Source organism: Staurois parvus, unplaced genomic scaffold (genome assembly GCF_062004578.1).
Source record: "Staurois parvus isolate SC_StPar_1 unplaced genomic scaffold, SC_StPar_1.0 ptg000176l, whole genome shotgun sequence".
NCBI classification, from domain to species: domain Eukaryota; kingdom Metazoa; phylum Chordata; class Amphibia; order Anura; family Ranidae; genus Staurois; species Staurois parvus.
Genome location: NW_028317972.1, coordinates 2,941,133 through 2,964,439, shown reverse-complemented (window position 1 = coordinate 2,964,439; position 23,307 = coordinate 2,941,133). Strand labels below are relative to the sequence as shown.

The 23,307-nt window shown below is 42.3% G+C and overlaps 1 protein-coding gene across 3 annotated transcripts in view; it reads right to left on the bottom strand.

The window, feature by feature from the left end:
* Positions 1-23,307, bottom strand: part of KCNT1 (potassium sodium-activated channel subfamily T member 1) — a 556,984-nt gene that overhangs the window by 128,039 nt on the left and 405,638 nt on the right. For all 3 annotated transcript variants that reach the window (XM_089677057.1, XM_089677058.1, XM_089677059.1), the window contains exons 3-6: positions 19,536-19,615; positions 7,512-7,611; positions 2,185-2,241; positions 1,741-1,789 (exon numbers count right to left, since the gene is read on the bottom strand). In XM_089677057.1, coding sequence (XP_089533183.1) covers positions 1,741-1,789; positions 2,185-2,241; positions 7,512-7,611; positions 19,536-19,615 — 286 coding nt within the window. The remainder of the gene's footprint in view (positions 1-1,740; positions 1,790-2,184; positions 2,242-7,511; positions 7,612-19,535; positions 19,616-23,307) is intronic.

The window sequence follows — 23,307 nt, the reverse complement described above, 5'->3', positions numbered from 1 at the left end:
CCCACTCTCTGGACTTGCTGGCCTTTGAGATCCGGCAGTTGAGCTGCTTGGTTGAGCTTAAACATTTTCTAAGTTTTAGATAGTGTAGGAAATGGTTAATATCCCTGCCAGGATTGTCTGTGTCATTTTAATAATTTATTCTTTGTCCCAGATACGCAAAAGGAAGTAAGAGGTAAAGGGAAATCCTCTCTTAGAACTGGTGTCCCCACTGGAAGATTTGCCCTTTTTTCCTGTTCCAGTGACAACTGTAAATTTTGGATTCTTAACCAACTTCTGTTTCAATGTCAGTGTAGAAGTTGAATAACACCCCAGAGAGGATACAAACATAATAACAATTTGACAAAGGTTTAACCCTTTTTCTACCAGTAGTGGGTGGAAGAAGCAAAGGGGGAGGGGTTAACATACCCCCCCAATGGCTACAGGAATGAGTGTAAAATTGATAAGGCAACTGTCAGCTGTCAAATGGAAGTGATCCAGCAGCTGTACACCAAAGAATAAACACCCCTATATCCTCCCACATATATCATGTGCTTTAATAGACCCCTGATGTCTCATTAAACAAGAACCTGTCACATTATACAGTCTTTGTTAGCACATAGGGGGCTACTGCCCCCCCGTGATAGCAATAAAGCTAATAAAAAAAAGTTAACAATTAAAAAGGTACACCCAAACACTTAAAAAACCCACCCAAAAAAGTATAAGGCCCTCTTCCCATGTACACACACATGCATGCACAAACATTGGGGGCACCACATACAAACACCTCAATTGCACTGCACATGTTACATATCACTGCGCATTCTGCTGTGAGAGCAATAACCCCTCTTGGGCAGGGCCAAAACAAAGGGTGGGCAAAAGGTGCCGTGGTTAAGGGGGTACCACCAGTCCTCCTGTACAGGGCCCAGGCCAACAGGGGGGCTCAGGCAACTGGGATAATTGGATATGGGCAGGGAAGATGATCAGCACGAATTACTGGAACTGATCCCCTGTATGGCTCTTCCTGCAGCAGCTGAAAGCTGGGTCCTTCTACTCTCCCAGCTGCTGCAGAGATAGTCATACAGGGGATCAGTTTCAGTAATTGCTGCACCCATCACCCTCCCTGTGCACTATATGTTCCCCTCTGCTGCTTAGGTCCCCTTGTGTGCCCCCGACCCACACAGTTCTGCCAGCTTCCCTCCTCTCCTCACCACTAGCAACTGCAAGCACACAATAGGATCCTTCAGAATGGAGAATGGGGGATGGGTCTGGTAAATATGTCACATTTACCATACCCTTTCTTTCCTGAATGAATACAATGAGTGATTGGTACCAATTACGCACTGTGTTCATTCAGAACTGAAGCTTTGTAAACTGTTCTTTTTTGGAGGGGGCCCTGTCAGGTCGACAATATGGGGCCCCATGGTTTCTAACAGCAGCCCTGGGTGCAGCTGCCTTGGGCATGGTGGTATTATGTGAGGTGGGGGCTTTCAGAGATTATATTCTGTTTGGGGTTTTAACTGAACTTAAGGCCTAGAATTATTACTTAAGATTTGTACAAAGAATGCAAAAGCAGCTCTGGGAGAAGAGGGATTTAACCCTTCCCTACTCTATCCTGGACTAAAACAAATTGGGTTTAGATACATCTTGATCATTCTCCATGTTTATGAAATGTACAACAAATGAAATCCAACATGCAACACACCACAGAACAGTTGTCAAATTTCTCTGTGATCTTATCCCGATAGAACGGACCCCACTTACTTGGATGGCCCAGAGTGGTGGCTGACGGTCCACCCAAATTATTGGATCCCTGTTAGAAAACATAAGACATTAATAGATGACCATTAATAGGGAAATATTACGGGCAACGTCATAATACAAATATGGAGCCCCCATGCCTGGCTTGCTTTTAAAGAAAACATTTTTGGGGCTGTCATAATTCCTTCTTTATGTGGTAAGTAACTAGCTAGGAACAGATATATGTACTTCATGCATCCTGTGCGTTCATGTGCAGCACGTTTCACAAAGTAGTGAGGAACAATGCAAATGACCACCCTGTAATCTTCATCCTTCAAAATTAAGCTAGACATGGCCACCTCCATATATAAACCTTGCCAGATTTCCTTAAAGGTCTTTCGGCATCTGATCAATATTACTAATTCTCAGCCACAGCTGACGTGTCTGTGAAGCCTACTTTACACTCACCAGTTGATACCATTTGGATACCCTTTGGTTGTATAATTCTGCTTGTCGCAACTCCAGCTGTAAAAAATGAGAAAAAAAAGTGAAATAAAAGATAGAGGAAGTTGATTACAATCTTCCAATGCAAAATGAATTTGTTCTCCTTTCTGTACTCTCTGACAACACTCCTCCCTCGAATAAGATTGCATGCTTCAATGAGAACGTTTTTACATCCCCTCCTTGTTAATAATCTCCTATATTGCATCCAGCGGCTTTCCTGCACTGAAGTGTAACTTACAATTATGTAGACTGCAGAGAGTGGAGACATAATGGCATAAATAGATCATCAGAACTGAGCACAGCTTTCCATGTGTACCCCCCTGTGCATCCTTACACAATGCTGGAGGACTCTTCTCCTTCCAATATCCAGCTCTCTTCTCCTGAAATAATCGGTATTGCTGGAGGACGCTGTTCTTTCCTTTATCTTATTCTTCCACCTACTCCTAAATACTCTGTGCTGCTGAAGGACTTGATACTTCCTCTAGTTATTCTACCCTGCTAAAATACTTTGTGCTGACGGGAAAGCTGCTTTTTTCACTATCAAACTCTCCTCTACTGAAATACTCTGTGCTGCTGGAGGACTCTGCTCCTTCTACTATTTAACTCCTCTCTTCTGAAACACTCTGCACTGCTGGAGGACTCTGCTCTTTCCAATATCTAACTCTCCTCTCCTTAAACACTCAGTACTGCTGGAGGACTCTGCTCCTTCCAGCATCTAATTCTTCTCTTTTGAAATACTCTGCACTGCTCATGACTCTGCTCCTTCCAATATCTAATTTTCCTCTCCTAAAACACTCTGTACTGCTGGAGGATGCTGTTCTTTCCTTTATCGTATTCTTTCCCCTACTCAACTACTCTGTACTGCTGAAGGACTTAACTATTTCTCTCTTTAATTCTACTCTGCTAAAATACTATGTGCTAATGGGAAAGTGGCTTTTTTCACTATCAAACTCTCCTCTCCTGAAATGCTCTGTACTGATGGAGGACTCTGCTCCTTCCACTATATACGTCTTCTCTTCTGAAACACTCTGTACTGATGGAGGACTCTGCTCCTTCCACCATCTAATTCTTGTCTTCTGAAATGCTCTGTACTGATGGAGAACTTTGCTCCTTCCACCATCTAATTCTTGTCTTCTGAAATACTTTGTACTGATGGAGGACTCTGCTCCTTCCACAATCTAACATTTCTCTTCAGAAACACTCTGTACTGATGGAGGACTCTGCTCCTTCCACAATCTAACATTTCTCTTCAGAAACACTCTGTACTGATGAAGGACTCTGCTCCTTCCAAAATCTAACATTTCTCTTCAGAAACACTCTGTACTGATGGAGGACTCTGCTCCTTCCACTAGCTAACTCTTCTGTTTTGAAACACTCTGTACTGATGGAGGACTCTGTTCCTTCCACTATCTAAATCTTCTCTTCTGAAACACTCTGTACTGATGGAGGACTCTGTTCCTTCCACTATCTAAATCTTCTCTTCTGAAACACTCTGTACTGATGGAGGACTCTGTTCCTTCCACTATCTAAATCTTCTCTTCTGAAATACTCTGAACTGATGGAGGACTCTGCTCCTTCCACTATCTAACTCTTCTCTTCTGAAACATTCTGTACTGATGGAGGACTCTGCTCCTTCCACTATCTAACTCTTCTGTTTTGAAAAATTGTACTGGTGAAGGACTCTGCTCCTTCCACTATCTGACTCTTCTCTTCTGAAACACTCTGTACTGATGGAGGACTCTGCCCCTTCCAATATATACGTCTTCTCTTCTGAAACACTCTGTACTGATGGAGGACTCTGCTCCTTCCACTATCTAACTCTTGTCTTCTGAAACACTATGTACTGATGGAGGACTCTGCTCCTTCCACTATCTAACTCTTCTGTTCTGAAACACTCTGTACTGATGGAGGACTCTGCTCCTTCCACAATCTAACATTTATCTTCTGAAACACTCTGTACTGATGGAGGACTCTGCTCTTTCCACTATCTAACTCTTCTGAAACACTCCATACTGGTGGAGGACTCTGCTCTTTCCACCAGCTAACTCTTCTGTTTTGAAACACTCTGTACTGATGGAGGACTCTGTTCCTTCCACTATCTAAATCTTCTCTTATGAAACACTCTGTACTGATGGAGGATTCTAATCCTTTCACTATTTACCTCTTGTTACCAAATATTCTGCACTGCTTGAGGACTCTGCTGCTTTTAATATCTAACTCTCCTCTCTTGAAACTCTCTGTACTGCTGAAAGACTCTGCTCCTTCCACGATCTAATTCTTCTCTCCTGAAATACTTTGTATAAAAATGTACAGGCCCTTACATTGCATAGTTGTTGGTAGATCTAAAGAAGATCGTACAATCAGATTGTATAATATATGAACAGCTTAACTCTTTCTTAAAATCCACTGCACTGCCGGAGGATTTCTCTATCCAGCTTTCTTATCGTAAACTATCTGCTGTTAAAAACTCTGCTCCTCCTGATATCTGATATTCAACTTGTCTGATTGAGTATAAGTTGATTTAATATGTTATGAGTCCTATCCACATACAGACACACCAATAACGAGATATTGTAAAACGCCTATATGTATTCATGTTATGATTTCTTTTATTTGTCAAAGATCCTCTCAAAAAATCATTAATTCTAATGTATTCCAAAACAAATTTCTGGTCTATTCTGGGTGCCAGTAATTTCTGCCACCCAGGGAGAGTTGATGAGGAATCAGATATTCAGAGGCATGCACTGTGTAAATCCTCATGTTATCTAGTTAGTGGGTGATATAGGAAGATTAGAATAAATTATGTAAATGGTATAACTATATAGAAAATATCTTGCAAATACATTTTCATTAGGAACATCAACTCTGAAATATTAAGAAGATGTGTAGGAAATGTAACCTGGACCCATTAGTCCTGGAAGAGGTACTTTTCAAATAGTGAAATGTATCTGAAAATAGTATAACTGCTAAAACCTCTGCAAGCCACATATCAGGCTTTCAGTGCGAGGATCTGCACTCTGAGCCAGCCATGCTTTATTGCATTGTACAAAGTTGCCAAACTGACATGTTTCAAACACTGGGTGCTGGAGGGGAATTTGCCACACAAGGTGAGACAGAGCTAAAATAGTGGATGGAGGATGGTGGTGTCAACTAACATTATGATCATTCAATGTGGTGGGGAATGTAAATCATTGGATGAACAGAATTAAAAATATTTTTGCAGGTGAGACTGTTCACAGATATAAAGTACAGTATATTTAAGCTGTGTATTTAGTTGATTGCTTAGAGTTCTCCATTAAGTTGAATTTGGAAAGAGGTAAATCTAATCATAGTGATGGTGAAATGGCAGGTTGGTGTTCTTGGTCCTAAGAAATGACATATCTGTAAAATAAGAATGTCCAGATAGCAGTGCCATATCATTTATATCTGTAAAAATTGATGTCACTCCTGTGAAAGATCATTTATATACAGAGGACTGTGACATCACTCCTGTGAAAGATCATTTATATAGAGATGACTGTGACATCACTCCTGTGAAAGATCATTTATATACAGAGGACTGTGACATCACTCCTGTGAAAGATCATTTATATACAGAGGACTGTGACATCACTCCTGTGAAAGGTCATTTATAAACAGAAGACTGTGACATCACTCCTGTGAAAGATCATTTATATACAGAGGACTGTGACATCACTCCTGTGAAAGGTCATTTATATACAGAGGACTGTGACATCACTCCTGTGAAAGGTCATTTATATACAGAGGACTGTGACATCACTCCTGTGAAAGGTCATTTATATACAGAGGACTGTGACATCACTCCTGTAAAATGTAATTTTTTATCTGTAAAGAATTGATGCGACACTTGTCAAATGTAATATATATTATACAGTATCTAGAGATCAGTGATACCACTCCTGTGAAATAGAATTCACATTTGGGGAGCAGTGACACAACTCCCGTAAAATATAATTTATATTTATAAAGTAGTGATGTCACACCTGTGAAATACAATTTATAGATATAAAGTAGTGAAATCACTTCCATGAAATATAATTTATATCTAAAAAGCATTGATGTTGCTCCTGTGAAATAACATTTATATCTGAGACTAGAGAGCAGTGACATTACTCCTGTGAAATACAATTTATATCTGTAGAGCAGTGATAGAGCTCCTCTGAAATATATTCTATATCTATAGAGTGGTGACCTCACCCCTGTAAATTATAAGTTATATCTAGAGCAGTTGTCTCCAAGCTGTGGCCCGGGGGCTAGGTGTGACTCTTTGCTTGGGGAAATTTTCCTCCCACTGGCATTAACAATGGGACATAATTCCTCTCACTGACATCAATGATAGGACACTATTCCACCCACTGACAGCAACAATGGGGCACTACTGCTCCTACTTACACCAATGAAGGGGCACTATTCCTCCCAATGACACAAATGATGAGACACTATTCCTCCCACTGACACCAATGATGGGACACTATTCCTCCCACTGCCACCAATGATGGGACACTATTCCTCCCACTGACACCAATGATGGGACACTATTCCTCCCACTCACACCAACGATGGGGCACTATTCCTTCCACTCACACCAACAATGGGGCACTATTCCTCCCACTGACAACAACAATGAGGCACTATTCCTCCCACTGACACCAATGATGGGACACTATTCCTTCCACTCACACCAACGATGAGACACTATTCCTCCCACTCACACCAACGATGGGACACTATTTCCCCCACTCACACCAATGAAGAGGCACTATTCCTACCACTGACGCCAATGATGGGACACTATTCCTCCCACTCACACCAACGAAGGGACACTATTCCTCCCACTCACACCAACAATGGGGCACTATTTTCCCCACTGACACCAATGATGGGGTACTATTCCTCCTACTGACACCAACAATGGGGCACTATTCCTCACAGTGACACGAACAATGGGCACTATTCCTCCCACTGAAACCAATGATAGGACACTATTCCTTGAATACAAAAAATAGGGCATTGTTCACTCCCACTGACTCCAGGATGTTTTCTACTCTCGCCGGCCACAGTCTGGCCCCCCTAAAGTCTGTAGGAGAGTAAGCTGGCCATTTGTTTAGAAAGTTTGAAGACTCCTGATCTAGAGAATGGTGACATCACTTCTGGAAAGCAGTGACACCACTGCCGTGAAATACAATTTATATCTAGAGAAGATAGAAAATTAGTGGGTTTCATTCTGCAGAATATAGATTTGGATAGGGATCAGTAATCCAGTGACTTACCAGCCGATTCCTTGTGTTGGGTCATCCAGTAATACTCGCACAATGTACAGAAGACAGGACAGGAGTTTGAGGGAAAAGTTGAAAAGACGGATTCTAAGGCCTGGAAGATAATAAAGAAACAGACTGTCACCCTGTCATTCTATGAGAACAATTTTCAGTACATCTCCTTACCAGTGGCATGTTTAGTTGTTGTGCTGCCCCAGGCAAAGCTAAAATTCCCTCCCCCCTGGCCTCGCCACTCTCCATCGACACCATCCCCCCTCGAGCCCCCCGCCACCGCTATTCTCCACCAAACACCCCCCCCCCGGCCCAGCCACTGTCCACTCTATGTCTGCTGAACCGATGCCTACCCCTGCCATTAGTTCCCTTGCCGGTTCTGGAAGTGTCCTCCTCCCCAGGCTCTCTTGGTCCCTGCCAGTCTTTCTCTCTCCTCCCAGGACTGGACCCCTTACTCTATACTGCAATGTCCTCCCAGGAGCCTTTAATAGGTCAGTCCGCCCCTTCTCAGCAGGTTCCTTCTTCTGGGGGGTGGCGCTGCCCCCCCAAAAATTGCCACCCTAGGCAAATGCCTGGTTTGCCTTGTGGTAAATATGCCGCTGCTCTTTACTTTGGAGGAGAATCCTGTCACTGTACCAAGACATGTGACAGCTACGAACTTTAATAAATGAATGACCACATAGATTGTCAGACTCAGCTCCAGTGTACAGCGGGCCATGCATCATCAGCAGTTGGGTAAAGCCAATATGTGGATAGGTTAGGCTCCTGTCTGCCTTCATGATAACTTGTTTCAGCAGAAAAGCCATTGGAAAACAATTAGGATATAATGTGTATACAGCTCAGATTGATCACATCATATTGACTGATTCAGGCAATAAACTATTCATGAAAAATTAAAAAGATACTAGAAACACAATGTTTGATTTACATTATCCTTTTTCTTTCTGTATGCAGATGATGATACTGTAATTTCGCACTTTTTTTTTTCTTTGGGGGGGGGGGAGTAGGTACCTATCGAAACCAGTCCTCTCATAGGTCCTAGAGCCACTTTTTCACATATTTTAATATTTTTGGTTTACATGATTAAAAACTAATTTTAGGCCTGACAATTACCTAAACCCCCAAACATTATATATTTTCTGAAAGCAGACACCGTAGGGATGAAATGTGTGGTAGTTCCAATTTTTTATGTCACTTGATATTAGTGCAATGGTTTATAAAATGCAAGATTTCAGAAAAAAATACACTAAAGTTAATTTTCGGGCACACAAACACAATAATTTACCCAATATTTTGGTAAAGTATAAAAGATAACGTTGCACAGAATAAATAGATACCCAACATGTCAAACATTAAAAGTGTGTGCACCCGTGAAACAGCAAAAAAACCCAAAACGTCAATACCTTCTATTTTTATATTTTCCATAGGTGATGCTTTAAAAGCCCCTAAAGATCATCAGTTTAGTGTTACCTATAAGCTCTGGTGCTAAAATGACTGATCTCATACTGGCGTGTGTGGTGATATGTAACATGTGCAACACAATTGCCATTTTTTTACGTAGGTGCCCCAACAATTGCATATTTTTATGTATGTCTGCGAATGTGGGGGTGGGGAGGCTCAATTTTTTTTTTACTTTTAATGTGTGTTTTTATTTATTTTTTTAACGTATGATTTCATTGCTATTACATAGGGGACCAATAGCATGTAAGTGACAGGTCCTCTTTGTAGGGGGAAGGGGGTGGGGTGGGGCAGTGTGTGCAAAGAGGGGGCAGGAGAGGAGAGGAGCAGTGTATACAGACAGGCTCCCTCACTTGCTGGCACTAAATGTCACTGCCTGCTTTTTTTTACTTTACATTCTAGCTCTGAGAAGGAGCTGTCATTCACCCCGCCGCTAAAGTAAACAAAGGGGCGGGGTCACCCAGTGACATTACCCAGTGACCCCACCCCTTTGCTTACTTCAGTGGCGGTGCCGAATGACAGCTCCTTCTTGGAGCTATAAAGTAATGAAAAAAAAAACCCCAGCAGTGACACTTAGTGCCGGCAAGAGTCTGTCTGTATACACTGCTCCCTCACTGTATAAATCGCTCCTCTCAATTCTTGCCTTTCTATGCCCCCCCTCCATCTGCAGTACACATAGCCTCCCCAACCCTCCAGCCAAATGGTCAGCCCGCCACTGGTTGGGGCCCGGGTCTCTTGGAATGGCCAGGCCCCTCTGGACGCCCCTACATGCTTATTGGTTGTCCCCCCTGATGGCAGCCCTGACTTCTATCAAAGAGCTGTAGTAGGTCTGATCCCTCATCTGAGTCATCCGTGCTGAGAGAGAATGACTGTAGATACCTATCTACGTCGTGGCACCTCATTACTAGTTCATATTAGCACAGCCATTCAGCCATGGAAATTATTCAGCTTTGGCTGTTGGTAGCATGAACAGTCCTCATTGGTGGTAGAAGAAATGGAATTATTTTCTGGAGAATCCCTTTGAATGATAACTCTTCCTTTAGTCTTGTGTTCATGTGTATGGACCCAGCACTCCCATAAAATCGAAATTTTCAATAATTTAAACATGACAGCCAGAAGAGTTGGTACACTATTCCCAGCAGTGACCCCAGCCGAGACTTCCTGACGTTCTCCGACCACTTTCTTTGTTGTTAAGTAGGTCAGCGCAATGTTGTTTCTTTCTTTCTTGTGAAGGTTCTAATCTTTCAACCGCGCAGAAAACACAAGCGAGGACAATAAAGCGACCCCGGCGCCACTGTCTGTACACTATTACAGCCTTTCAGAGTGTCGCCAAATTCATTCGTGAGATACACGATTACCTTGAACTGGAGGTTAGGAAAGACGGGGAATGAAAAGGCGTATTATGTAAAAATACCAAAAACAAACAAAATAAATTTGTTCTTTGCAAGGCTCTGTATTACCATAATGGATTTTACTGTGGCGTCGCATCAGCCAGGATTGTTAAGGAGAAATAATGTTTTCTTTGTGATTTTCTTAATACATAAATGTTTGTAGAAACTGAAATCTGTCATCTTTTATTTCCAATCCCTCCCTCCCACCAACCTCAGTCTCATCATAATAGGCTTTTTTTCTCCTTAGCTTGTGAAACCAGACATACTCACCTAAGTTCCCCTCCAGGTCCCTCATCACTGCCTGTTCTGGGTGTGGGAGGCAGTGCAATGGAGTCTGATGTATCACCCTGCTTCAAGTGTTTGATGCAGGATGTAAAAATGAACACAAGATAGCAGTGTCCTGCAGAACAGTGGCATTCCCACTCTGTAGAGCAGCCCCATGGAACTTGTATGCTGAACAGCAGGAATTTAGTAAGGAGCAGTGAATCTAGGAACTACATTTCCCAGAGTAGCTGGTGTGTGGGTGGAGGCATATATATGTAAAAGCCTGGGAAGACGGGACAAGAAGTGAAAGGGAAGAGATCTGGAGAGAGGAGTGCGCTGACTGCGGAAAGACCGGACCAGGCCATGGAAAGAGAAGGAAGGCAAAGAGAGTATGCTGCTCGCTGGCCTTGCTGCATTGTCTAGAAAGCTAATCTGCCAGCAGTTGATTGGACGTAATGCTGCAGGCAGGAATGGAGAGTGCGTGGAGGCCCTATCAGAGGAGAGAGAAAGACCGTCAGAATTCACCAGATGCCATCCCTCGGGTAAGAGAGTCCGAAGCATTACCAAGGAAAGGGAACACTGACACTTGCTCCATCTTTGCTATTTTCCTGCACACCGTTGTGGACATTGCACACAGTTATTATAAGTTGTGGCCTAGTTCCTCCAGCTGCTATTGCTTGACCACACTCAACACAGCCTTATCATCAGAGATGGTAGCAGGACAGCAATTCCACAAGGGGCATCACACAAGTCAGTTGCTGCTTCCAGGGAGAGTGCTGTTCTTCTTTTTCTTTATTGCATTGTTCCTCGGAGAGCCATTATTCACAATTCCTCCCATTGTGCACCAACTGGGCCCTATCACACGCGCAGAAGACTCTTCACTGCATTTAAAATAACATTGGTTGTTTTTGGGGTAAAGAGCTCTTTTCTTATTTCAGGCTACCTCCCTGCTATCAGGTCCTGAGGGCCCGAAGTGAGCTAGTCTACCTATTTGATAGTTTTTGCTGCTTACTGGGGACTATAAAGCCACCTCAGGCTAAAGGTATTAGGTTAGTTTCTGAAAAAGCAGGCCTGCAAACACTAACTGAGACTCTGTGATATGTGATGTTTTCTTGTTTAAAGCTCCCACAATTCTGTATATGCTGTGTAACCAAGCTACATTGAGGTTTGCTATAAACTTCTTACCAGGTAACTCCAATCAGTGTGGGAGTCTACTTTTTGGTGGTGATTTATTCCGGTTAAGAGTGTACTGTGGTGTCAGCGGGGGTTGGGCTTTCAGAGAGGGGTCCAGAACAACAGAGAGCCCAAAAATAATCCAGCATCTCCTAAGGGGGTAGTGCTACACTGACATTGCATTCCCTACATCCCCCTGTTGCGACCTCAGTCCTCTTTTGGATCCTGAGAGAATTCTGCTGCAGGACATCCAATAGGACCAAGCAGGTAGGGACATGGACACCCGAAGAAGAACCCAAGCAGAAAGTATACAGCAGAGGAGAAGACTGGGGGCTGTGGGAACAGGGATTTTTTTATGTTTGATCCGGCAATCAGATGGAGGTTGGGTCAGAGAAAGGGTTTGAGGGAGGAGGGAATATTATCCCGGCAAGGGACATTACAGCAGCTCCAAACCAACTCATCAAAATCCCACATAAGCTTTAACATATTAATGCAAATGTTTACAGTATTTGAAATCTGAAACTGTCATTTAGGCTAGGTTCACACTAGCTGGCATAATAAATTTGCATTTTCTGTGCAAGCTTGTGCAGTGTTGGCTCCAGCTGGAGATACAGGGAGAAGCATCGCAGAGGTCAGTAGGACTTTATCTTGGTGACAAATAAATGGTTTTACCCTGAAGATGTTAGTTTGGGCACTTTCTGGTATGAAGTGACAACTGTCTTAATTCTGTCACTCCTGGCTGTGGCTGCTGGTCCAGAACAATGATGTGGAAGCGAGTGTATATACTGTGGATCTACATTACATGGTGAAAGAATTGTGGACATGTCCCCATTACACCTGAGCTTGTAGGACATCGCATTATAAATTATGGACATTAAGATGGAGGGGCCCCTCCTTTTGTGGCACTAAGAGCTTCCACTCTTCTGGGAAGGCATTTCACAAGATTTTGGAGTGCATCAATGGAAATGTATGCCCCTCCAGCCAAAAAGAGCATTTGTGAGATCAGATACTCACGTTAGACCAGAAAACCCATCTCAAAATTGGCTTTCCAACCCAGAGGTATCCAATGGGTTGGTGGTCAGGGCTCTGTGTAGGCCACTCAAGTTCTTCAACACCAAACATGCCAATCATGTTTTTATGAACTTTCCATTGTGCTCATGGACACAGACAGGCCTGCTACAACAGGAAAGGGCCTTCCTAAAATGGTTTCCAGAAGTTGGAATGGCAAATTGTCTAACAGCTCATTCGCACTGTGCGTACACTAAACACTCTTGTAGCATGCCGGCAGCTGTCAGTTTTGCCCGGGCAGTGCAATATGTGTTTATATGGGGTTTTTTTGTTTGTATTTTGTTTTTTTTTCACTATATTTGAGGTACATAAAGTGACACTTCATCCATTCATGTACCCACAGCAGAAAAATGTGATGGTGTGAACAGAACACTTAAGAAACAATTGTTTTCTTTGTGCCATAGCAGCGACTTGCATTTATTCATTGCAGAAAAATGCCAGTCATCACACATAGTGTGAACAATGTCTTTGTATCTGTACTTAAATGTCCTTCTCTATAAAATAAATTGCAAATCAAACAGGCACAGTGGGAGCCCCTTGTAATAGCCATGGCAGGTGCTTCCCCCAATGGAAGAGTACAAAGATGATACAGCCGGAGTTCCCAAGAGATGCTAGAAAAATTGCTGAAATATCTGTTTTTGGTGGAATGACCCTTTAAAAATTAGTGCAGTGGAAAATGTGTTGCTCACGGCTGCCCTTGTATACTAAAATCTTTGATACACGCAAAATGTATAATTAGGCCGCCTGCAGAGAGTGCACAGCTTGCAGGAAATACTAAGGTTGGACATCGCAGCCCCTTGCTAAATTACAACTGACCAATAGATGGCAGCAGGCAGCTACAAATCCATTCTGAAATTTACACACAGAATCCCAGTAACCCTTTCAGAACTGAACTATAATACCACCAGCTGTTATTATTATTATTATTATTATGCGGGATTTATATAGCACCAACAGTTTGCGCAGCACTTTACATGAGGGCAGATAGTACAGTTACAATACATTTCAATACAGGAGGAATCAGAGGGCCCTCATAAAACTAAAAACAGAAGATGCCTTAGCTGGTGCAAATCTGACGGCAGGCTTTTACATTTCTATGTTGCAAAGTTTGAAGGGAAACCTGTAGTGAGAGATGTACAGGGGCCGGCTCCCAAATCTTATCTGCCTTATTGTCATTCTGATACTATTCCTTTGATTAGATCAAGCATGTAGCCAGTGAAGTCAGAAGGCTTGAGTTGCATACTTTTCACGGTTCAGTGACCTAAAATCAGGAAGCAATTTTTTTCCCAGCAAGAGCAAATTGGATTGTGCTTTGCTGTTTTTTTTTGCCTTCCTCTGGATCAACTGTGGGTGTAGGATTATAACTTTTTTTTTTTAATGGTTGAACTGGATGGACTTTTGTCTTTTTTCAGCCAGACTAACTATATAAAAATGTAACAAAGCCGCTGGATCACAACGACGACCATGCAACTAGCGATCTAACCATTGATAAAAGCATTCAAATAGTGCCATTCATTAATTAAAGCGTGCCTGTTCCTATTTCATTTTAGCAGGTAAGCTAAAGCTTAAATAATTGTTCTGTTTTAAAATGGTTGTAAACCCTTACAAATATCCAGTGAAGCCTCAGGTGATACACAGAGATGAAACAAATCCTCCTACATAAGTTGTACCAGCTTATCTGCAGCCCTCTCTCCTCTACAGCCATTGAACATGCAGAAATTACACACCTTATCTGAGCTTTCAGAAAACAGGGGGAGGAGAGCTGAAATTACACTCTGCAGAGCTCAGTGAGGAGAGCTCTGATCCCTGATTGGAGGGAAGAGATACTCCCCCTTCACACAGATTAGAGGGACAGAGCTGAGGCTGTCAATCACGGGTTGTGTGCTGGAACTCCCTCCTCATCATCTTTTTTCTCTTGGTGTCAGGAAAACCTGTGAAACGTTATTCCTGCTGATAGCAAGGGAATGAGGCCACAGACTGAAATGACACTTAGCCTATAATAAGGCTTATCTAGATTTGTTGGGACTGTTCCACATGTCTGTCCTTTGTCTTGATGATACTATGTCCCAGATTGCATCCCATGATCAAAGCATCATCCTTATTTGAGTAACTGAGCATGTGCAGTAATTAAAAAAAGGATATCAGCTGAGAGATTAGCGTCCATGAGTAGGTGGTTCCTGCATAATTAGGGGCAGGGCTGTCTGAAAAGTGGGTGTGATCAGGGCAGAACTGTCAAGGTCCTACCTTTCCTCAGGTCTTGTGCTGCTCCATGTGCTGGCATCCATCTTAGGTGTCTGCAAAGCATTGTGGGATCCTTTATGCTTTCAGCCCTCTGCGTCTCCTCCCCCAGGAGGTGGCGGCTTATCACATATAAGTCTGCTGTTTGTAGCTGTCCATTGCATTCGTGTCCTGTCTGTTACACAGCAGCAAGCTCCTGTTTAGTTTCTCATTGCTTTCCTGAATACCGACTCGGATTTGGCAAGACTCCTTCCTGGCTTCTGACCCCGGCTCTGGCGACCATTCTTCCTGGCTTCTGACCCCAGCTCTGGCGACCATCCTTCCTGGCTTCTGACCCCGGCTCTGGTGACCATCTTTCCTGGCTTCTGACCCCGGCTCTGGCGACCACCCTTCCTGGCTTCTGACCCCGGCTCTGGCGACCATTCTTCCTGGCTTCTGACCCCAGCTCTGGCGACCATCCTTCCTGGCTTCTGACCCCGGTTCTGGTGACCATCTTTCCTGGCTTCTGACCCCGGCTCTGGCGACCACCCTTCCTGGCTTCTGGCCCCGGCTCTGGCGATCATCCTTCCTGGCTCCTGACCCCAGCTCTGGCGACCATCCTTCCTGGCTACTGTTCTACCAAGTCATCCGCTGTTGCTGTTGGACTTGCATAGACTCTGTCTTGTTTTTATATAATAAACCTACCTTTAATTGCACCTCCTGTGTGTCTGGTTCCTCGCTCCCTGACAAGAACTGCCCAGAAGGTGGGTAAACCAAATGTAGGCCAGGGACCAGGACAAAGATTTTGGTAAATACAGACTTTGAGCACTGATAAACTGCTAAATAAGAATAACGAGTTGTGAATTTTCTTTTAGTGCTTAGCATCCAGTCTCATCACTTCTGCCATGTTTCACATGACTGTCATATGCCTTTAAGTGTTCTTTGTATTTTGTCTCTGCTCCTCCCTTTCCTTTGGTTTAGTTCTTGCTGTATAGATAGCCCACCACTTTTCCCAGTAATGCATTTCAGCTTCCAGCCTCATGTCATGAAGCAGATCACATTATGATCTTTTGACCTATCCGATGTTCATTGTTGTAAGATTCTCTCAGTTTATGGAACAAACTTCACAAGATCTACCAGGTGTCATCTGATCGAGTCACTGCCTGTGTTATTCAACTAAGATTGGAGTTACTACTATCTCATCACAACTGTAAGTTACAGAGATCACACTTTCAATGCTTAGATTGAAGAGACAGAACAACTTCTGTCCAGATAATGAATAGAACAATCCTCCAAATGAAATCCTGCACACAGTATGAGTCGGCTCTAAAATGTATTGATTTTAATAGACAACAGCCCCATAATAACAAAGCAGGTATGCTAATGGATTAGGCCAACAAGCCTTAATCATAGCTCATGGGGCCTTTTTGGGCTGAAATGCGTTAGTGTAACGGAAACGCTATTGGCTGAAAAGAGTAAGTGCCTTGTTTTTACGAAGCTGTATGTCTAATAATCAATACACATTCCAAAGGACTGGTGATTTCCTCTCACTTTCCAAAAGATAGAAAATAAATCCCACTTCAAGGATTAGATGACCAAAATACTGCAACAGCCACATTGAGACAGATCAATCCCCCACTAATCTGGAAAAAAAGTCCAAATGTCTGAGAGCTTCAATCACTTCTATAAAATTACTTCTTTTAGCTTTTTAATCCAGAACAAAATACATAAATCACTTTGAAGCAGGAGCAAATGGTTACAGAAATGTATAAAACCAGTCTAGAGATATTCATTGCTTGACACAGGCATCCATTGTTCTGATATAGCTAAAGGGGACCTTCGCCCCCAAAAATGAACTGTTTGTATCTGGTTCCAGCCCTTCCCTCTTCAACAACTTAATATTTGTATATTTGTTTTTTTTTTTACTTTTTTGTGCTTCAAGGCACCATTTCTCCCTTTCTCGCAGAGGCAAGAATTATGTTACGCCCCATCCATATGTGTGTAGATGTGCCGAAGGGCTCTGCCTGGCCTTCAGTACCCGGCAGAGACCTTCGGCATATGTGCGCAGACATTACAAGATTGGGGAGGCAAAGGACTTTGTTCGGTTTGTGCACATGTTGAAGAATCAGTTTACATACTGAACAGACCGAACATACCCACTTGCCCTCTGGAAGATTTTACCCCCTTCCTGGCCAGGACTATTTTTGCTATTATAGCACTGCACTATATTAACTGACAATTGTGCGGTCGTGCAACGCTGTACCTAAATTAAATTTATACAATTTTTTTCACACAAATAGAGCTTTCTTTTGGTGGTATTTGATCACCACTGGGGTTTTTATTTGTTGTTATATAAATTAAAAAAGACCAAAAATTTTGAAAAAATTGATGAAACATATCCAATATACACATTTTAAAAAATCACATTTCTTCATAAATCTAGGACAAAATGTATTTTTGATTAAAAAATTCCAATAAGTGTATATCAATTGGTTTGCATAAAAGTTATAACATCTAAAACTATGGTATATATACTGAAATTTTTATTTATTATTATTTATTTTATTTTTTTTATACTAGTAATGGTGGCTATCAGCAAATTATAGAGGGATTGTGATAGTACAGTGGACAATCTGACACTAACTGACACTTTCTGGGAACTTACACTGACATCTCTAGTGACACCGACATGGATCAGTGCTAATAATATACACAGACACTGTACTAATGGCAAGATTGTGATAGTACGGTGGGCAATCTGATACTAACTGACACTTTCTGGGAACTGACACTGACATCTCTAGTGACACTGACAGGGATCAGTGCTAATAATATACATGGACACTGTACTAATGGCAATGACTGGAAGTGGATTAACATCTAGGGGCAATCAAAGAGTTAACTGTGTTGTGTGCCAAACAATGCTTGGTGTGTTTACTGTGTGCTGATTTTACATCCTCACTGTCAGGACAGAGCTCTGTGTTGTTTACAATGACAGAGCTCTGTCCTGACTTACACTTCGCCGATTGGCAGGTCCCATTCATTAGTCATTGGCTGGGACCCACTGATCGGCTTCTGCTCTTGTGCTGAAACTAACCACAGCACAGGCGGGGCAGAGGGCGCACATGTGCACCCCCCCACCTGGAAGAGCTGGTTAGTGTATCAGATATGTGATCAAATACAGAGAGGTCGTTTTGCTGCTGTACTTCTAAGCAGATATTTTCCCCTACCTCCATAACTGCTTCACTTACATGCATCTGCGCATGCACAGATCTGCAGCAGGGCTCTGCAAAGGTCCCAAAGGACAGGCAGCTGACTTCAGCACATCTGCACAAGTATCAGACCATCAAAGACCATCTACAGAGAAGGGCAACCAAACTGATAAGAGGCATGGAGGAGATCAGCTATGAGGAAAGGTTAGAGGAACTGAATTTATTCTCTCTTGAGAAGAGGAGATTAAGGGGGGATATGATCAACATGTATAAATACATCAGTGGTTCATATAGTGAATTCGGTGTAGAGATATTCACCCTGAGGTCATCAGAGAACAAGGGGTCACTCTTTATGTCAGGAGGAAAAGAAATGTAATCTTCAAACACGGAAAGGTTTCTTCACAGTAAGAGCTGTGAAAATGTGGAATAGACTCTATCGAGTTGGTTCTGGCCAGCTCAGTGGATTGCTTTAAAAAAGGCCTGGATTCTGTCTTGGATACACAGAATATAACTGGATACTAACATTTATAGGTAAAGTTGATCCAGGGAATATACAATTGCCTCTTGGGGGATCAGGAAGGATCATGCTTTGCTTTAAAAGCCTTCCTCAACTGTGGGCAGGGGTGGACTGACAACTCATGGGGCCCCCGGGCAATAGGGGATCATGGGGCCCCTGTGTCCTTGCCCAAACTCAAAAAAGCCTATGAAAAAGGTACCAGGGGCATCTTGTGGGGCCCCCTACTGACCACGGACCAATGGTCAGTCCGCCCCTGACTGTGGGTATAGGATTATAACTTTTTTTTTTGTATATGGTTGAACTGGATGGACTTTTGTCTTTTTTCAGCCAGACTAACTATAAAGATGGTGGTGCTAGTAAGAGGGAGCAGGGCCATTAGTAATGGGACTGAAGTTCCTCTTTAAATCCAACTATTATAGTTGCAAGTGGCAGTCTGCAAAGCAGCTAACATCAATGAATACATGTGAATAGAATAATAACTTGGTAATTTTTTGTAGGACCATCCTCCACTCCCCCGGTCTCCCTTTAGAATAATCAGCTGCCACCAACACAAGGGACACTCTCAATTTATTGTAAGCGCTGTCCCTGGTGCTGATTAAAAAGAAAACTAATCATGTCATTATACCTAAGCATTAATAGGAAGGCTAGAAATCCATTATTTTATGTATTTTGTTAATGAGACCACAGCTGTTGCAACCCTTTTAACTCAACAAAGAAAGACTCTCACTTGATCTTTGGTTTTTGATGAAGAAGAGTTTCAGTCTCTCTTTGAAGGTATTCTCATTGACGTAGAATTCCACTTGTACCCTGGAAAACACAGAAACGGAGCTGTCAGGAGCTGTGTACATACATGTGTTCCATGAGATAACATACAGCTGTCCTGTAACAAGAATCATTGGTGAATTAGACTTGCAAATTCATTTATGAAAGCTGAATTCCAGGCAGATATAAAAGACACAGATTAATGCAGCTCTGTATTCAACAGTACATCATTAAATGTATTCTTTTCTTTTACAAAATATAAACAGTGTAAGTAACCTGAATTTTCTTGGTATCAGTCGACTCCAATCTCTACAATACAGCAGAGATTAGATTGGGAGAGGGAAAAAATAAACAGGCAGCCAGTCAGTTGTGTTGCAGTGCTCAGATACTTATAAGGAGCATGGTGGTAGAAGGAGAGATCAGAGTGGCAGATACACATAATAGTCTTTTGCTTCTGCTTTCACTGCTCAATCATAGGCTGAGAGAGAGACAAGACCTGTAAGTGTTATTGAACTATAGCAGAAGGTCTCTCACCCTGCCAGACAGGGATGTGCTGTGTGGCAGAGCTCTGTAAAATCTGGATGGACAGAAATACAAATCCTTTTGTAGGTAAAAACGTTCCCATATATGAGGTATGTTTGTCTGGAGTTCAGTTTTATGATAATGCATTCATATTTTAACAATAAAAAAAAACAGCAAATGTTTACTAAATCGAGAAGATCAGATGGATGAACTATTACCTCCTAATGCCAGATTTATAGGACAATGATTAGCGAGTGATGCAATCAATTTGAGTATCGTCATTGACAGTCTGCATAACTATTCCACTGCCACCTATTCTAAGAGCAGGGTATGTAAAGGTATTTTCAAGGATGCTGCAAAATTCTAGATTTAGACCCCATATTCATATAGGAAATAATACAGTGATTACACTGAATAATCAGCATCTGTACCCAAAGAGCTTACACTCTAATGTCCCCATCACAGCCACTCACTAAAAATATTCTATAGCTGTGACAGAGACCACAGTGCTGTACAGAGAACACTGAATCAATCACATCAGTTCTTGAACCAGAGGAGCTTACACTCTGATGGTGAGCTTGGGAAGATTCGGGGTCTTGAGAAGGACAAGTGGGGCCTGGACAAAGGCATGGAGGAATGTCAGGTCCCCGTAGCTGCTATCTGTCAGTCTCTGGGTGTGGGGCTTCTCTTTCTGTCCTTTCACGTCCCCTAGATTTTTGTAAGATCAGATTTTTGAAAACTGGCTGCATGCATGGGATCAATGTTTAATCATTTCTTAGCCTGAGGGTGTGTTTAGGTGGAGGTAGGGTATGTTGAGATAGAATATAAAGATAATAATAATAATAATAAAAAAATATGATTGGTCCTGTTATGTTTTTCCCCGGCAAACAAAAGCTGTTTCCTGTTATATATATATATATATATATATATATATATATATATATATATATATACAAATGTTTTTTTTTTTATTTATCATGTATATATGTAAATATGTTTTTTATTATGTTGTTTTTGTTTGTAAGATTTTTAATAAACAAAAATGTACACTATGATGTCCCCACCACAGTCATTCATTAAAGTTATTATACATTTATATAGATCTGACATTTTCCAAATTTCTGTACAGGGAATACTGAACCATTCAAATTAGTCTGTGCTCCAGAAGAGCTTACACTCTAATGTCACTCATGTCTAATCACATACATTTATTAATATTAGAGATGAGCGAATCGAAGTATCCGAAGTGGAATTCGAGTCGAATTTCGGAAAAATTTCGATTCGTGCCGAATCCGAAAAACAGCCTAATTCGGACGCGCGAATCGAAATTTTTCCGAAAATGGCGGCTGACATGTGCGGCGACGGAGCGGGGATGTCGGGGAAGGCGCGCAGACAAGGCGCGCTGCCCCATAATGCATTCCTCAACGACATGTGATCGCATCAGCCAATCAGCAGCCAGCCAGCCAGCACTGTGTAATGGTCGAGGTATATATAGCGGCCATTTTGGAAATCTTCATTTGCCTGCAGTCATTGAACAGAGGCAGACCGCTCTGTACTAGGGACAGGGACAGAGTTAGGGCCACAGAAACGAGAATTGGGGACAGAGAGAAGTTACTTAGGGACAGAGAACCATTACTCAGGGACACAGACTTGTTAATGAGGGCCACAGAATCGTTATTTAGGGACAAAGAAACGCTAGTTAGGGCCACAGAATTCATACTCAGGGACAGACAGAATTGTTACTCAGTGCCAGAGAATTGTTACTTAGGGCCACAGAAACGTTATTAGGGCCACAGAATTTTTACTCAGGGACAGACAGAATTGTTACTGAGTGCCAGAGAATTGTTACTCAGGGACAGACAGAATTGTTACTGAGTGCCAGAGAATTCTTACTCAGGGCCACAGAATTCATTCTCAGGGACAGACAGAATTGTTACTCAGGGACAGACAGAATTGTTACTGAGTGCCAGAGAATTGTTACTCAGGGACAGACAGAATTGTTACTGAGTGCCAGAGAATTGTTACTCAGGGACAGACAGAATTGTTACTGAGTGCCAGAGAATTGTTACTCTCACAGACACAAAATTGTTACTTGCACAGACACAGAATTGTTACTTGCACAGACACACAATTGTTACTCAGGGCCACAGAATTCATACTCAGGGACAGACAGAATTGTTACTGAGTGCCAGAGAATTCTTACTCAGGGCCACAGAATTCATACTCAGGGACAGACAGAATTGTTACTCAGGGACAGACAGAATTGTTACTGAGTGCCAGAGAATTGTTACTCAGGGACAGACAGAATTGTTACTGAGTGCCAGAGAATTGTTACTCTCACAGACACAAAATTGTTACTTGCACAGACACAGAATTGTTACTTGCACAGACACACAATTGTTACTCAGGGCCACAGAATTCATACTCAGGGACAGACAGAATTGTTACTGAGTGCCAGAGAATTGTTACTCAGGGACAGACAGAATTGTTACTGAGTGCCAGAGAATTGTTACTCTCACAGACACAAAATTGTTACTTGCACAGACACAGAATTGTTACTCGCACAGAGACAGAATTGTTACTCAGGGCCACAGAATTCATACTCAGGGACAGACAGAATTGTTACTGAGTGCCAGAGAATTGTTACTCAGGGAAGACAGAATTGTTACTGAGTGCCATAGAATTGTTACTCAGGGACAGACAGAATTGTTACTGAGTGCCAGAGAATTGTTACTCTCACAGACACAAAATTGTTACTTGCACAGACACAGAATTGTTACTCGCACAGAGACAGAATTGTTACTCAGGGCCACAGAATTCATACTCAGGGACAGACAGAATTGTTACTGAGTGCCAGAGAATTGTTACTCAGGGACAGACAGAATTGTTACTGAGTGCCAGAGAATTGTTACTCTCACAGACACAAAATTGTTACTTGCACAGACACAGAATTGTTACTTGCACAGACACACAATTGTTACTGAGTGCCAGAGAATTGTTACTCAGGGACAGACAGAATTGTTACTGAGTGCCAGAGAATTGTTACTCAGGGACAGACAGAATTGTTACTGAGTGCCAGAGAATTGTTACTCAGGGACAGACAGAATTGTTACTGAGTGCCAGAGAATTGTTACTCTCACAGACACAAAATTGTTACTTGCACAGACACAGAATTGTTACTCGCACAGAGACAGAATTGTTACTCAGGGCCACAG